The following is a 17,707-nucleotide window of genomic DNA, read 5'->3' as shown; positions in this document are numbered from 1 at the left end:
AGCAATAAAAATCTCCTGTGTTTACATTGTCCTCCATACTTCTCAGAGCCTTTTAATAAATTATTTACCTACCAATATATCAGGACTGTTGTTCAGTCCTGATAGTTAAGGAAAAAATTGTTATCAATAAAACTGAGATAGTATTCTGTATTTACATCAAATTTTCATTATTCTGAGAATAGTTAATTATAGGTTTCTTAAAGAAAAGATGCATTTATCCAAAAATAGTCACAAAAAAACTTTATATATATTAGGTACACAATAAATTATGCTAGGAAAAACCTCAAGCACTGAGACATTCATTTCTTTTAGGTGCTTAAATTATATTTTTGTTTAATCTATCAATTTTGTTTTATTTTAAGGTTATAACTTTCTATTTTTACAGACAAAAGCTGCACATATTTTGGGAGGTGCTATGTGATATGTCATTAACATGTATATATTGTGTAATGTACAATCAGGGTAAATATATTTAGCTCTTCAAATGTTTAATATTCTTTATAGTGAAAACATCCATAATCCCATCTTCTGTATTTACATGTTAATAACATAATGCAAGTAATTAGAAAAAAGAGAGAGAGCCATGAAAAATTTTTGGAAGTAATATTTCCTTTAACTCTTTAAACTACTGAAAATTAGGTTATCTGGTGGTAACATCACTGAGATTTTCAAGGAATGACGTATAACTACAGTCAAAAAGTTACAGCAGAAATCTTTGCTATTAGGAGGAAATAACCTTTAAGATTCCTTCCTATTCCAAAAGTGTTTGATTGTTAATGATGTTCTACTTCTTGATCAAAGTGCTTATTGCACTTGCAATCTGTCAATTTCTTATATTGTTTGCTTAAAATATGAATGGAGCTTCAAAAAGACTGTGGGAAAATGAAATTGAAACATAAGAGACAATAAGTTAAGCTGCAGCCTTGAATGCTAGCATTCCATATGGGCACCAGTTAAAGTCTTGAATGCTCCACTTTCAATCCAGCTCCCTGCTAATGTACCTGGGATAGCAGCAGATGACCCAAGTTCTTGGGCACCTGTAACTCAGGAGGGAGTCCTAGATGAAGATTCTGGATCCTGGCTTTGGTCTGGCCAACCCCTGCTATTGCAGCCATTTGGAGAGTGAACCAACAGATGGAAGATCTTTCTTTGACTCTCCCTTTCTCTATGTAACCTTGTCTTTCAAATAAATAATTAATTCTTAAAAAGAGATAAATTTATTTTGGTGCAAAAATTTGGAAATCCTTACATATGAAAGGTCATCCAAAAGTATATGAAAAAATACATATAAAAACTATGAAATATTTTCAAAATTATTATGTGCAAAAATAACATTTTTACATTCTGTTTTCCATGAACTTTTTAAGTACACCCTTAAAACTACTTTCTGCTTAATAATTCAGCAAAAATCCCAACATATTTTTAAGTCACTTACCTTCGGCTATAAGGCAAGTCTCTTACATCATCTTCTTCACATCTCCCGCCTCTATCATTATGAATACTCAAGCATCTCTTTATTCCAGGTGAAAGTTACGCACATAAGTTTTGGGACCTGTCCTGTTAGGATTTTGGCTTGATAACTCTAAGTGATGGTAACAACAAAACAAATAGAAATGTTTAAAAAATGTTTCTTCTTAAAGAGCTAATTCTTAGAATACTTGAGCTGAAAGGTACATTTGGCCTCTTGTGGATTTTTTAAAGCTTCATTTTAATATAGAAGCTGTTGACACCATTTCAGCATAAACTGGACATACAGAATACAAGTAAATATAGACCATCACATCTAAAGCTTCTGTGGATTGTCTCAATGAAGATATGAGAAGCACACTTACTCCACATTAAGTCTTAGCATCAGCACCACTTCCTTTCCCATCATCATTCTTCCTCCAGGAGAACCATTCTAAGGCAGAGATTGCAAAAAACCATGGACCCATTCCAATCTTTCTCAATTAATAGGGAAATAGCATCTCAAAGAAAGAAGGAATGCACCCAAACTAAAGCACTTATCAGATTAATATGCTGGAAAGGCATGGATTTTTCATGTGGTCTATTTGAATTTGGTTAAGATAACTACTCTAAGCTTCACATTTCTCATGCATATATAAAATAGAGCTAGTAATACCTACCTCAAGAGATGTTGAAACCAGAACATGTTCGGCACATAGTGGGTCTTGGTGAATGGTTAACTATCCTGATTATTCCAACTCCAGATCTGCATGAAATGAAAGAGCCAAAGCAATGATTGATTAATTTAAAATTCACCTTGATTTTCAGAAAAGTAGTAGATCATCCAAAAAGGAGATTTGGTATTCCCATGGATCGGATTGGTAGAAACCGACTTTCAAATTCCAGAGGTTAATTGACTCCAAATTGTGAGTACAATTTGGGTAAGTAATCAAGTGCACTCATTTGATTAACATTTCACAATCAACAAAAGTATCCACCTGGTTCATAATCTCACTTTTGATATTTTGGCTTATAAATCACTTTCCCAAACACTTCTGTGTTCAATTTCTTTATTCATGTCAAAGAATTTAAATAATACCTAGGTCTTCTTCACCCTCAAAGAGTAATGAATTAACATTTTTTACAGATTTCTATGTGACTATTGACTATTAGTATGCAAAACAAGGTTTAATATTCCAATTAACCTAATAAATTACCTTCATAAATACACATAAGTATGTAACAATCTCTCTGTTAAGGAAACACATTCCAGAAATACACTCATTTTGTTGCTCATAAATAGATTACTAGAATTATAGTAACATGAAACAAAAGACAGAATGGTGTACCAGGAAAGTATTAGCTATGGAATCAAAACTTATCTAAATTCAAATTATGTGACTCATGCATGACTTTGTTTATGACAAGATATCTTTTCCACATTTTTTATATTTAAATAAAGATATATTACATATTTTGAAGATTAAGTTTGGTGTTTGATGTGGTCCAAGAACCTAACGGACACACATTACATGAAAGATTAACAGTTTATATTATAATTGTGAAAATTCACTTTCTGCCAAGCCCTATAATTAGTGCTTCACACACATTTCATTAATCATCCTGTTCCATAAAGTAATACCATTACCATCTCTAATGTCTTGAAATGCAGTACTGTACCATGAAAGGGGTAAAATTGCCAGGGAGGGAGATCAGGACTTACAGTTCAAACACCAGGTCACCTATTTGTTAGCTATGAGATCTGGCTTACATTCTTAAACCTTCTTCCATAAAATTAGAATCATAGTAATTTCTACCACATAACATTTTCTTGAAAATTATAGAATTGACACATATTAAGCACTAAGGATAGTGCCTGGCATGTGTCAAGTACTTTATGATCGTTAGTTACTATTAACCATATAAGAGGAAAGAAAGCTTTGATATGTTAACTTAAAATTCCTCATAGACAAGAAGTGATGCAGATAGAATTAAAATCCAAAAGCTTAAGTCCTGAGCTGTGCTAAGCATACATTTCATCATATATATTGCATATTTTAAACACTAAAATCTTTTTGAAGATGAAATCTACATGATATATTTTCTCCCAATAGGGATTATATAAGGTGGATCCTCCCTGCCAAACAGGTAAGACAACCTGGACTAGAGAAGAGGAAATTAAACTTTTGACTTTTCTCATGAGGGCCCTCAGAACAATGATGCAGAAAATCTCCAAGCATCACATCATCCCTAATCCTCTCGCAATTAAAATTGTCCCATTTTTCCCCTTTTTCAAATGTTCTAAAGCTATAGGAGGAATCTCAATTATTTTATTCAAATAATGACTTGATTCAAAGAAATTTTATTCTCCAACAAGTTGATTGATGAAGTTCTACAGTTATTTAATGTCTATAAATACAGGAGGACTTATTGAATGCTACCAAGAAAATCATTAAAAATTCAGGTGAAACCTTGTTTTTTCAGATCTAGAATCCCAATTATGAAGAGAACTGAATTAATATAATGGTTTCTAAATCACTACTGGGTGAGACCCAAGGTAGTAAAGCATGTCCTTCTCTTAACATACTTTGTTGAGAATCTTGACAATCTTTATCATTACTATTAAAATCTGAAGACAATATCACGCAAAAAATAGGTTTAGAAAACTTACCACATTTCCCCTTTTCCTTTCATCAATCACTGTGGGTTTGCCTGCCCAACCATTGTGTTTCTATTCATTATTTCCCACACTCTCCCCAGAATTTCTGAGACTTTTTTTTTTACTTCCTCATGGGAAGATTCATATGATATAATATGTGAATTACAGAAGTAATAAAATAATAATGTTTATAACTCTTTCAAATATTCAAAGTTATGTTTTATATATTGTGTCCTACCATTACATATTCCTTTGAATTAAACAGGAAATGTAGTATGTGCATTGTTCAACAAATAACAACTTACAAAATTATGTAATACTCACACACTCATGCTGCTAAGTTTGAGGACATAAGGTTTCATTGAATACAGCCCCACTTTATTAACAATTAAGAAAACAAGGGCTATGAGAGAAAATCAATTTAGCAATATTTTATAAACTCTTGGGCAGACCAGATCTAGGTCCTAGTTCTTTGGACTTCTAGACCAATATCCTCTTCATGACCCATAAGATTTTGGTGCTAAATTCTCTTACTTGTATACTAACCTCACTAGTCACACATTTCTAAAATAAACAGAAAAGATATCTGAGATTTTATGAATATCTTGTTTTGCTTTTCTGGGGGCTGATGTATTTTCTTTAGGTGCAGGTTTATTTGTGGATTTTTACCTTCTTGGGTTCACTGTGAGTCTACGTACTATAAGTAAAACTACTACCTAATTGTGGAAGTTTTCCTTGATTTAAGATCAAATTCAGATACAGTGCTGTGTGCTATTTAATCTTCCCTCACATATAAGTTTTGTGAAGATAATCTTATATTTATGCAGTGTCTTCCTCCACTCATTAATATAATATATAAAGGCTTTAGTTTTTGAAGTCTCTAGTTATTTTCTCTAAGTATATATAGCTTTTCAAAATGTGATTATCAAGTTCTAGGACTCTTCCATTGAAATCAGGATGCTTACTTGATGAAATTAAATTACTGATGTGGTTATTGATTTTTCTGCCACTTGGTACCAAATGCATTGATTTTTGGTCATGTGAGACACATGTTGCAATGTTACAATGACAATTTTTCTCTTAGAGCCATCATCATTATAGAATAATATAAATAAATTAATATAACTCTCAAATACAGCAGGGTTGCCCTATTTATATGCCTGTATATAATTGGATCTCTGAAACATCATAAAAATACAACGCATTCCCATAAGAATCGTGTAACACCCTCTGAAACAATATTGAAAACTAAAGGCAAATATAGTAGGCTCTTGAATAAAAGAATTCAGACTGAAACATTTTATAATTTTATTGAAAGTTCAGCATCAGCACTCAGCCTGGACTTTAAAATTCACTTTTGATGTGTTTTAATCTACTGTTATCTTCTTGCTTTATTATCCTTAAAATAAAACTATTTTATATAATTATAAGCTATAGTAAAACATCATGTAACCAGGGGTCAAGCTCTTCTCATCTATAGTTGATGAATTTCCAATCGATCTATAGATTTTGCATTAGCTTTAACAATTTCAACTTTTGTTTTTGTAGATGTGACTTCTTGGATGAAATGTCATAGAGATATGGAAGATGCGTTAATGAAATTCTTCACACTCCTGAAACATTAAAGAATTGACATTCTGCAAATCTTGAACTTCACATCACAGTATTGTTACATCTTCAATTAAATTGTGAAGATCATTTTAATGCTTTTATATTTTTTTAAAATATATGTTGACTATTTAGGGAAAGTTACATTCACCTCAAAACTTACTTTTTACAATAACAGTAAAAACCACAACCCAGTGAATTGCTTCCTTGTATGCCTTTTCCAGTCACATTTTTGCAATAAAAGTAAATAATGAAAGACAGATTTGTTTCTATAATATTTAGATGCACCCTGTTTGTTTTTTGTTGGGAAATAAGGAAATGCAATAGTATATTCTTTTATACTTTTACTTCTCTCTTTTCCTTTTCCTATGAGTCTATTGAGTAATAGTTATAAAATTATGTGCCTTTTACCATATTCAAGTTTCAGCCAAAGTCAACCAAATAAAACAGCCCTGGGAGCATGTTGACTTAGGATTAAGAAAGTGAAGGATAGCATTCCTTTGCCAAGCTTGGATATCTTGTGTCCACTAACAACTTTCCATTTGTCTAAGTTTTAATTTATAGTTAATCAAGAACAGCAATGGCTCATTAAGAGGAGGAAGACTATACATAAAAGTAACAGCTAAAAGTGGGAGGAAAGTTAAAGTTTCACCAAGTAGTAAACCATCTCAGCTATTAGAGGACAGTTAGGTACAAGTAATTTTTAGTTCAGCACATATGTCATGGTATGGTAATTTTTTGTATTACTGGTTCATGTAAAAAAATTATTCTGTTGCATATTCTGTGCTCAATACATTATTGAACAGTATATTGTATGTGAGAATTTCTTTAAAATGATTCAGAGATTCTTTTTAGTTGACCTATCACAGAATCAGCTTTGGTATTCTGGAAAACTCAGATCTCAGCAATACTTTGATATTACTGTAACATGAACACATAAATCTGTAGAATGTTTGATATGCTTTCAAAATAGAAAAATAACTTATTTTTGGACCAGAATATTCCATGAGTTACTTAGCATAAGTATAAAGCATCTGCAAAACACATGTTCCTTAAACACTAGTAGTCATTATCAAAACCTGATAATGTGAGAAGGAAAAAACTTTGCATAAAAGATCAAGGACTTTTTTAGTATGAAAACAAAGAGCATTGTTTAGAGAGTACCTTCATATTAAAAGAAGAGAATATAAATTAGTAGTTGCTAAACTTACCTAAAAATGAATGTATAATTCAAAGAGTTAAAAAAAAAAAACCTCACAGAGGTATCAGAAAAAAAAATGCATTAGAAGACAGCTGAACTAAATAGTTAACCTTTATAAAAGATGAAAGACTAATTTTTAGTTATATTGTTTTAGTTATTAAGTTTCTTAGAAATTTGTTTAGAAGATCTGAAAAAGATTAAAGAAATGAATAACTGTCTTTACACAGTGGTTTTCTGTATAACTTAATAGTTTTTCAAATTGTTGAAAATCTATGATAGGTTTAGGAACAAAGAGTCAATGACTACTACATTCATAGAAAAGGACCACCAGACAGAGAAAAATTTTTAACATTTTTATTAATACAAACAGAACAGATTGTACATATTTGACAGATACAATTTGCCTCCCTCCCTCCCTTCTCCTTCCATTCTTTTTCTCTTTTTATTTTTGCAATAACATACTTTCAGTTTATTTTAAAATCACAAGCTTAATATTACATTAAATAAAGAATTCAACAAGTAAAAAGTAGAAAGACCACTGTTCCACCGGAGTATAGACAGTGGATATAAACAATAATCAAATCACAAGATGTCAATTTCAATCATACACATTTAGGGTTTTTTGGTAGTCTATATAGTAGCTACCATAAATCACAGGGAAACATATTTGTCTTTTTGGTGTAGCTAATTTCACTATGCATAAGGATCCCCAGTTGCATTCATTTGTTGCGAAACACAGAAACAAATTTTGAGAAAGCTAACCAATTTTATTTTTCACAAACTTGTGATAGTGAGCTATGAGTGGTCCTTGGCTAAATGTCCTATGAACTAATGGTTTGAAAGAATTATTTAAAAGAAGTTATGATCAGCCAGCACCGCAGCTGACTAGGCTAATCCTCCGCCTGCAGTGCCGGCACCCAGTTTCTAGTCCCGGTTAGGGTGCCGGATTCTATCCCGATTACTCCTCTTCCAGTCCAGCTCTCTGCTGTGGCCTGGGAAGGCAGTGGAGGATGGCCCAAGTGCTTGGGCCCTGCACCCGCATGGGAGACCAGGAGGAAGCACCTGGCTCCTGGCTTCGGATCAGCGCAGCGCACCAGCTGTAGCAGCCATTTGGGGGATGAACCAATAGAAAAAGGAAGACCTTTCTCTCTCTCTCTCTCTCTCTCTCTCTCTCTCTCTCTCTCTCACTGTCTAACTGCCTGTCAAAAAAATAAATAAATAAATAAAGAAGTTATGATTAGCTTTCACCTTTCCCCAGTCTTCTGATGAACTACATACATGCTATCTCTTCCTGGGAAGCTCCTTCTTTGCTCTCCTATTTGTGTATGTATAAGTTTCAAATCCAACAAGGTGCTGCTTCATACTTAGTTAAAACAAATCAACTTTAGCCTAAATTTTTCTCATGGCAATGATTTGAAATGGTATTAAACTCACTAATTTCCTACATTCTTCATTTTTTAATTCAAAATTTAATTGGAGTAAGAGGTCACAACTTATTGATTCCTGCTGTATTCTTGATGGTATGTGTTTTTCATAACGTAATCCATACACAAGACTTCTATCAAGAAAAAAAGAAAAATATTTTCCCTGCATTCAACTCTTTAATTCATTTTTTAATTTTATCACTAGATTAGAAAATAAATCAATAATATACAAATTTAAATAAGTTATCCTTTAAGCATTACAGTAAATTTTTTTAATTAAACTTTTATTTAATGAATATAAATTTCCAAAGTACAGCTTATGGGTTACAATGGCTTCCCCCTCCCAAAACTTCCCTCCCACCCACAACCCTCCCCTTTCCCGCTCCTTCTCCCCTTCCAATCACATCATGATTCATTTTCAATTCTCTTTATATACAAAAGATCAGTTTAATATATATTAGGTAACGATTTCAACAGTTTGCCCCCATATAGCAACACAAAGTGAAAAAAAAATACTGTTGGAGTATTAGTTATAGCATTAAATAAGAGTGTACAGCACATTAAAGAAGAGATCCTACATAATATTTTTTTAAAAATTAATTTTCTATGCCATTTCCAATTTAACACCAGGTTTTTTTTTTTCCATTTCCAATTATCTTTATATACAGAAGATCGATTCAGTATATAATTAGTAAAGATCTCATCAGTTTGTACCCACGCAGAAACACAAAGTGTAAAAATACTGTTTCAGTACTAGTTATAGCGTCACTGCACATTAGACAACACATTAAGGACAGTTCCCACATGGGATGTAAGTACACAGTGACTTCTGTTGCTGACTTAACAATTTGACACTCCTGTTCATGGCGTCAGTAATCTCCCTAGGCTCTAGTCATGAGTTGCCAGGGCTATGGAAGCCTTTAGAGTTCGCTGACTTTGATCTTATTCCGATAGGGTCATAGTCAAAGTGGAAGTTCTCTCCTCCCTTCAGAGAAAGGTACCTCCTTCTTTGATGGCCCCGTTCTTTCCACTGGGATCTCACGCACAGAGATCTTTCATTTAGGTCTTCTTCTTTTTTTCTTTTCCATGGTATCTTGGCTTTCCATGCCTACAATACTCTCATGGGCTCTTCAGCCAGATCCGAATGCCTTAAGGGCTGATTCTGAGGCCAGAGTGTTGTTTAGGACATCTGCCATTCTATGAGTCTGCTGTGTATCCCACTTCCCATGTTGGATCTTTCTCTCCCTTTTTGATTCTATCAGTTAGTATTAGCAGACACATGTCTTGTTTGTGTGATCCCTTTGATTCTTAGACCTATCAGAGCCATCGAATGTGAACTGAAATTGATCACTTGGACTAGTGAGATGGCATTGGTACATGCCACCTTGATGGGATTGTATTGGAATCCCCTGGCACATTTCTAACTCCATCATTTAGGGCAAGTCTGATTGTGCATGTCCCAAATTGTACATCTCCTCCCTCTATTTTCCACTCTGAAATTTAACAGGAATCACTTTTCAGTTAAAATTTAAACACCTAAGAATAATTGTGTGTTAATTACTGAGTTCAACCACTAGTACTAGAACAACAACAACAACAACAAATACTAAAAAGGATAAAGTATTACATTGTACATCTAAAGTCAGGACAAGAGCTGATCATGTCATTGTTTCTTATAGTGTCCATTTCACTTCAACAGGTTTCCCCTTTGGTGCTCAGTTGTCGCCGATCAGGGAAAACAAATGATATTTGTCTCTTTGGGACTGGCTTAATTCACTCAGCATGATGTTTTCCAGATTCCTCCATTTTGTTGCAAATGACTGGGTTTCATTGTTCCTTACTGCTGTATAGTATTCTATGGAGTACATGTCCCATAATTTCTTTATCCAGTCTACTGTTGATGGGCATTTGGGTTGGTTCCAGGTCTTAGCTATTGTGAATTGAGCTGCAATAAACATTAATGTGCAGATGGGTTTTTTATTAGCCAAATTAATTTCCTTTGGGTAAATTCCAAGGAGTGGGATGGCTGGGTTGTATGGTAGGGTTATGTTCAGGTTTCTGAGGAATCTCCAGACTGACTTCCATAGTGGCTTAGCCAGTTTGCATTCCCACCAACAGTGGGTTAGTGTCCCTTTTTCCCCACATCCTTGCCAGCATCTATTGTTGGTAGATTTCTGGATGTGAGCCATTCTCACAGGGGTGAGATGGAACCTCATTGTGGTTTTGATTTGCATTTCTCTGATTGCTAGTGATCTTGAACATTGTTTCATGTGTCTGTTGGTCATTTGGATTTCCTCTTTTGAAAAATGTCTATTGAGGTCCTTGGCCCATCTCTTAAGTGGGTTGTTTGTTCTGTTGTTGTGGATTTTCTTGATTTCTTTGTAGATTCTGGTTATCAACCCTTTATCTGTAGTATAGTTTGCAAATATTTTTTCCCATTCTGTCGGTTGCCTCTTCACTTTCTTGACTGTTTCTTTTGAAGTACAGAAACTTCTCAATTTGATGCAATCCCAAATGTTAATTTTGGTTTTGACTGCCTGTGCTCCTGGGGTCTTTTCCAAGAAGTCTTTGCCTGTACCTATATCTTGCAGGGTTTCTCCAATGCTCTCTAATAATTTGATGGTTTCAGGTCGTAGATTTAAGTCTTTAATCCAAGTTGAGTGAATTTTTGTGTAAGGTGAAAGGTAGGGGTCTTGCTTCAAGCTTCTGCACATGGAAATCCAATTTTCCCAGCACCATTTATTGAATAGGCTGTGCTTATTCCAGGGATTAGTTTTGGATCTTTGATCAAATATAAGTTGGCTGTAGATGTTTGGATGGATTTCTGGTGTTTCTATTCTGTTCCATTGGACTATCCATCTGGTTCTGTACCAGTACCATGCTGTTTTGATAACAACTGCCCTGTAGTATGTCCTGAAATCTGGTATTGTGATGCCTCCGGCTTTGTTTTTGTTGTACAAGATTGCTTTGGCTATTCGAGGTCTTCTGTGTCTCCATATGAATTTCAGCATCATTTTTTCCAGATCTGAGAAGAATGTCTTCGGTATCTTGATTGGTATTGCATTGAATGTATAAATTGCTTTTGGGAGAATAGACATTTTGATGATATTGATTCTTCCAGTCCATGAGCATGGAAGATTTCTCCATCTTTTGGTATCTTCTTCTATTTCTTTCTGTAAGGTTTTGTAGTTTTCGTCGTAGAGATCTTTAACGTCCTTGGTTAAGTTTATTCCAAGGTAGTTGATTGTTTTTGTGGCTATTGTGAATGGGATTGATTGTAGAAGTTCTTCCTCAGCCGTGGCATTGCCTGTGTATACAAAGGCTGTTGATTTTTGTGCATTGATTTTATATCCTGCTACTTTGCCAAACTCTTAGATGAGTTCCAGTAGTCTCTTAGTAGAGTTCTTTGGGTCCCCTAAATAAAGAATCATATCATCTGCAAAGAGGGATAGTTTGAGTTCTTCCTTCCCAATTTGTATCCCTTTAATTTCTTTTTCCTGCCTACTAGCTCTGGCTAAAACTTCCAGAACAATATTGAAGAGCAGTGGTGAGAGTGGGCATCCCTGTCTGGTACCAGATCTCAGCGGAAATGCTTCCAACTTTTCCCCATTCAATAGGATGTTGGCCGTGGGTTTTTCATATATTGCTTTGATTGTATTGAGGAATGTTCCTTCCATACCCATTTTGCTTAGAGTTTTCATCATGAAAGGGTGTTGTATTTTATCAAATGCTTTCTCTGCGTCTATTCAGAGAATCATATGGTTTTTCTTCTGCAGTCTGTTAATGTAGTGTATTACGTTGATTGTTTTGCGGACGTTGAACCATCCTTGCATACCAGGGATAAATCCCACTTGGTCTGGGTGGATGATCTTTCTGATGTGTTGTTGCATTCTATTGGCCAGAATTTTATTGAGTATTTTTGCTCTAAGTTCATCAGGGATATTGGTCTGTAATTCTCTTTCAATGCTGCATCTTTTTCCAGCTTAGGAATTAAGGTGATGCTGGCTTCATAGAAAGAATTTGGGAGGATTCCCTCTTTTTCGATTGTTTTGAATAGTTTGAGAAGAATTGGAGTTAGTCCTTCTCTAAATGTCTGGTAGAACTCAGCAGTGAATCCATCTGGTCCTGGGCTTTTCTTTGTTGGGAGGGCCTTTATTACTGTTTCAATTTCTGTGTCAGTTATTGGTCTGTTTAGGCTTTCTATGTCTTCCTGGCTCAATTTAGGTAGGTTGTATGTGTCCAAGAATCTGTCCATTTCTGATAGATTTCCCTGTTTGCTGGCATACAAGTCCTTGTAGTAATTTCTGATGATTCTTTTTATTTCTGTGGTGTCTGTTGTTATGTTTCCTTTCTCATCTCTAATTGTATTGATTTGGGTTTTTTCTCTTCTTTTTTTTAGTTAATTGGGCCAATGGGGTGTCAATTTCGTTTATTTTTTCAAAAAACCAGCTCCTCGTTTGACTGTTTTTTTGTAATGTTTTTTTGGATTCAATCCTGTTGATTTCTTCTTTGATTTTAATTATTTCTCTTCTCCTACTGGGTTTGGGTTTGGTTTGCTGCAGATTTTCTAGATCCTTGAGATGACTTGAAAGCTCATCTATTTGGTGCCTCTCCAATTTCCTGATGTAGTCACCTATTGATATAAATTTTCCTCTTAACACTGCTTTTGTTGTATCCCATAGGTTTTGGTATGTTGTGCTGTTATCCTCATTTACTTCCAGAAAATTTTTGATTTCTCTTTTAATTTCTTCTATAACCCATTGTTCATTCAGGAGCATGTTGTTCAAACTCCATGTGTTTGCACGTGCTCTGGGGATTCCCGAGTTGCTAATTTCCAATTTCATTCCTTTGTGGTCTGAGAAGCTGCATGGTATGATTCTAATTCTCTTGAATTTTCTGAGACTTGCTTTATGGCCTAGTATGTGGTCAGTCCTAGAGAAGGTTCCACGTACTGCTGAGAAGAATGTAAAGGCCTTAGATGTAGGATGAAATGTTCTGTAGATATCTGTTAGATCCATTTGGGCTATAGTGTCATTTAAATCTGCTGTCTCCTTGTTGATCTTCTGTCCTGTTGATCTGTCTATCTCTGAGAGTGGAGTATTGAAGTCCCCCAGTACTATTGTATTGGGGTCTAAGTCTCCCTTTAAGTCCCTTAACAAGTCTTTTAAATAAGCTGATGCCCTGTAATTAGGTGCATATACATTGATAATCGTTATATCTTCCTGTTGAATGGATCCCTTAATCATTAAATAGTGCCCCTCTTTGTCTCTCCTGACAGTTTTTGTGGTAAAGTTTATGTTGTCCGATATTAAGATGGCTACACCCGCTCTTTTTTCATTTCTGTTGGCATGGTATATCTTTTTCCAGCCTTTCACTTTCAGCCTGTATGCATCATTGTTGGAAAGATGAGTTTCTTGTAAGCAGCAAAAAGATGGGTTTTGTTCCTCAACCCAATCAGCCAATCGGTGTCTTTTAACTGGACAGTTCAAGCCATTAACATTCAATGTGACTATTGAGAAGGAGTAACTTTGCCCTGCCATTTGCCAAAGATATTTTCTAATATCTGGTTTGAGATTCCTGTGATCTTTTGGTGTGAGGTTTCCTACCTTTACCTTCTTTCATATTGGTGACGGTGTTTCTGTGTTTCTGTATGTAACACATCTTTAAGCATCTTTTGCAGGGCTGGACGAGTGGCGACAAATTCTTTCAATGTCTGTTTGCTGTGAAAGGTCTTTATTTCACCTTCATTCATAAATGAGAGCTTTGCAGGATATAATATTCTGGGCTGGCAGTTTTTCTCTCTTAGCACCTGGGCTATGTCTCGCCATTCTCTCCTAGCTTGCAGGGTTTCTGAAGAGAAGTCAGCTGTGAGTCTAATTGGAGATCCTCTGAGAGTAATCTGGGGTTTCTCTCTTGCACATTTTAGGATCTTTTCTTTGTGTTTCACTGTGGTGAGTTTGATTACAACGTGTCGTGGTGAGGATCTCTTTTGGTCATGTTTATTAGGGGTTCTATGAGCTTCCTGTACTAGGATGTCTCTGTCCTTCTCCAAACCTGGGAAATTTTCTGCTAGTATCTCACTAAAAAGCCCTTCTAATCCTTTCTCTCTATCCATGCCTTCAGGAACTCCTAGAACCCGAATGTTGGGTTTTTTAATAGTATCCTGTAGATTCCTGACAGTATTTTTTAGATTTCTGATTTCTTCTTCTTTTCTTTGATTTGACTGTTTCCTTTCCTGTTCTCTGTCTTCTAATTCCGATATTCTCTCTTCTGCTTCACCCATTCTGTTTTTAAGGCTCTCTAATGTGTTTGTCATTTGATCTATTGAGTTCTTCATTTCATTGTGGTTTTTTGCCACTATCACAGTTTCATGTTCTACTAGTTGTTTCATTTCATTTTGATTCCTCCTTAATATTTCATGTTCACGAGAGAGATTTTCTATCTTGTCCATTAAGGATTTCTGTAGTTCAAGAATTTGTTTTTGAGAACTTCTTAATGTTCTTATCAATTTTTTGAGATCTGCTTCTTGCATTTCCTCTATCTCTTCATCTTCATAATCTTGCATTGGGGTGTCTTGTTCATTTGGGGGCGTCATAGTGTCTTCCTTGCTCTTGTTACCTCGGCTTCTATGTTTGTTGTTTGGCATGTTGGAGATAATTTATGGTTTTTTTTTTTTTTTTTTTTTTTTTTTTTTTTTTTTTTTTTTTGCTGTGGTGTTTTTTTTCTCGTTATACTATGCCTCTAAGTGAGCTGTCTGCTTTGTTGGATCCTTAGAGGCTGTGATGGGTGTGGCCAGAGAGCTATGCTTGATTCTTCAGGTTTAAGGCTGTGCAAAGAGCGACTCTCCCAGATTGTTCACTCCCTTGCTCCTTGCTGGATCGCTCTCTCTTTCTTTTTTTTTTTTTTTTTTTTTGACTCAGTTGGGAGTGGAATTGAGGGTAGTTGAAATCTGGCCTCTGTGAGTATTCGTTTGATCTACCCCTGGGACCACACAAAGAGTTTATGCAGCCCTCAATGTGTTCTCCAGTTTTGCCAAAGTTACTGAGTTTGGCTGTGCTTTACTTATGTAAAATGGCGGTGCTCTTTGTTTTGTTTGGTGAGTGAAGGGAGAGGCCTCTGTTCCCCCCCCCCCAATGTCTCGGGTTTCTGAGGTCTTTGTCTTACCCCCCGTTGGTTCCCGCGCTGGCGAGATTCTGTGGCTCGTCTCCCGCGGCTCGGCTCGTCTCCCACGGTTGGTTTTCCACGCGGTGGGCTCCCTGTAGGTCCTCTGTGTCACATCCACTAGATCCGGAAGCGTTTCCTCTGCAGTTTTTTTCTTGAGTCTTTTCCTGAGGCTATAGTAATTCCACTTTTATGAAACTTTATTTTCCCAAACTAAGGCGCACGTCCTCACTATCCGCCATCTTGGCTCCGCCCCGCATTACAGTAAATTAAGACACAATTCCTATGAAGAATATGATGAGTCATCTCATTTATTTGTCCAATGCATTGTGTACTATGAAATCCAACTACATTTCATAGGAAATTCAACAACTCAAAGTTTTTTTTTTTTTTTTTTAGTTTCAAAATAATAACCTATACTTTTCTTTCTGTTCCATCATAGAGCATATGATTTCTGAGTTCTGGTATCAACATCACCAAATTTTCCTGAAGGAGATTAAATTTTGGATATATCATCCTAAAATTTACCACATTATAAAACATCTATATAATTGCTCATTCAACATATATTTAGCTTTAGGGAATTATTGAAGTGAATTATTTTTAAAAGTAATTTAGTGATATCTCCTGAAAGAAAGGATCATCAAAGGTTGACCTCTCAGCCACAGATTCATTAAATATGCTTGTTCAGGTGTAAGTAAGAGTAATTTAATGAATAATTGTGAATCAAAAACTAGAGGGCCTGGACCAACGCTGTGGTATAGCAGGTAAAGCCACCGCTTGCAGTGCTGGCATCCCATATGTGTGCCAGTTCGAACCCTAGCTACTCCACTTCCCATCCAGCTCTCTGCTATGGGAAAGCAGTGGAAGATGGTCCAAGTCCTTGGGCCCCTGCACCCGCATGGGAAGACCCGGAAGAGGCTCAGGGTTCCTGGTTTCAGATAGTCACAGCTCTGGCCATTGCAACCAATTGGGGAGTGATGGAGGACCTCTCTCTCTGTGTGTGTGTGTGTGTGTGTAACTCTGACTTTCAAATAAATAAATAAATAAATAAATCGATAAAAGTATTAAAAAAATCTAAAGGGAAAATCAAGAAGCGTCTTTTTTTGTAAATTTTTGTTGTGGTTTTGTTTGTTTCATTTGAGAGGCAGAGAGAGACAGGGAGCTTGATTTTGTTTCTTAATATTTTAACCAATTTATTTGAGAAGGAGAAAGATAGGAGATAGGAAAGAGAAGAGAAGATATAGCTATAGAGTTAGAGATAGAGATAGACATAGAGACAGAGATACAGATAGAGATAGATAACAGAGAGAGAGACAGAGAGAGAGAGAGAGAAAGGATTCCCATCCACTGACTCACTGCACAAATGCTCTCAATGGGCACTGGTCAGAACTGAATCCAGGACTTCTAGGTGGGTGGCAGGAGCCCAATTATTTGAGCCATCACCGTCTCCCAAGGACTGATAAAGCAGGGGACAAGAATCAAGAGGCAAAGTCAGATACTGTACACAGGTACTCTGATTTGAGACACAAGTGTTTCACCCAACACCTCAACCCCCAATCCAGATGCCTGCCCCTGTATTTGCTTTTTTAACATGTTAGATATAACCTCTTGATAGCATGTTGACTGTCTCAAATAGTTTCTGATGTTATGGAAGTAGTAGACATAAAAACTAAATAATCAAAAGGTAAATCATTCTGTGAGAAAGTTTTACTAACACTTTCTCTCAGATTTTTAGATTTTATATTTTCTCTATCTTTGATAGAGCCCAATAAATGATAAATTTCTGCTTGCTAGCTACATATTCATTTGTTGTAGCAGACTCAATGACAATTCTCAAAAAAAAAAGAGGGTTACCACCATAATATTCAGAGCAAAAGTAAAATGCACATTTTCCACACAAATTGAGGTAATATAATTTTTTAACTTTCCAAGATGCTTTTTAACATATTTTAATTAATTTTCAGTTGTGTAGTCATCATAGGGCAAACTGTAAGCAAATAATGAGTTTACAGAAAGTGTACAATATATACAACACTCTCAACTTTAGTTTTACAGAGTCATTTGATAATCTGATGCCATTCAAAACTGCAACAGATTTGTCATTATTCATAACCTAAGCCTTAAGCATTTTGTAATCTCCTTAGTAACAAGTAAGCAAACTGAGAAAATACATAAAATGAATGCCACAGTTTCTTTATGCTTGCC

At 35.4% G+C, this 17,707-nt stretch overlaps 1 protein-coding gene across 1 annotated transcript in view; it reads left to right on the top strand.

Moving 5' to 3' along the window:
* Positions 1–2,359, top strand: part of OSTN (osteocrin) — a 34,662-nt gene extending 32,303 nt beyond the window's left edge. Inside the window, exon 4 of the mRNA XM_062177432.1 lies at positions 2,275–2,359. Coding sequence (XP_062033416.1) covers positions 2,275–2,359 — 85 coding nt within the window. The remainder of the gene's footprint in view (positions 1–2,274) is intronic.
* Positions 2,360–17,707: the final 15,348 nt, after the last annotated feature.

Source organism: Lepus europaeus, chromosome 2 (genome assembly GCF_033115175.1).
Source record: "Lepus europaeus isolate LE1 chromosome 2, mLepTim1.pri, whole genome shotgun sequence".
In the NCBI taxonomy this organism is placed as follows: Eukaryota; Metazoa; Chordata; class Mammalia; order Lagomorpha; family Leporidae; genus Lepus; species Lepus europaeus.
The sequence above is the reverse complement of the archived record's forward strand: the minus strand, read 5'-3'. Positions and strand labels throughout refer to the sequence as shown.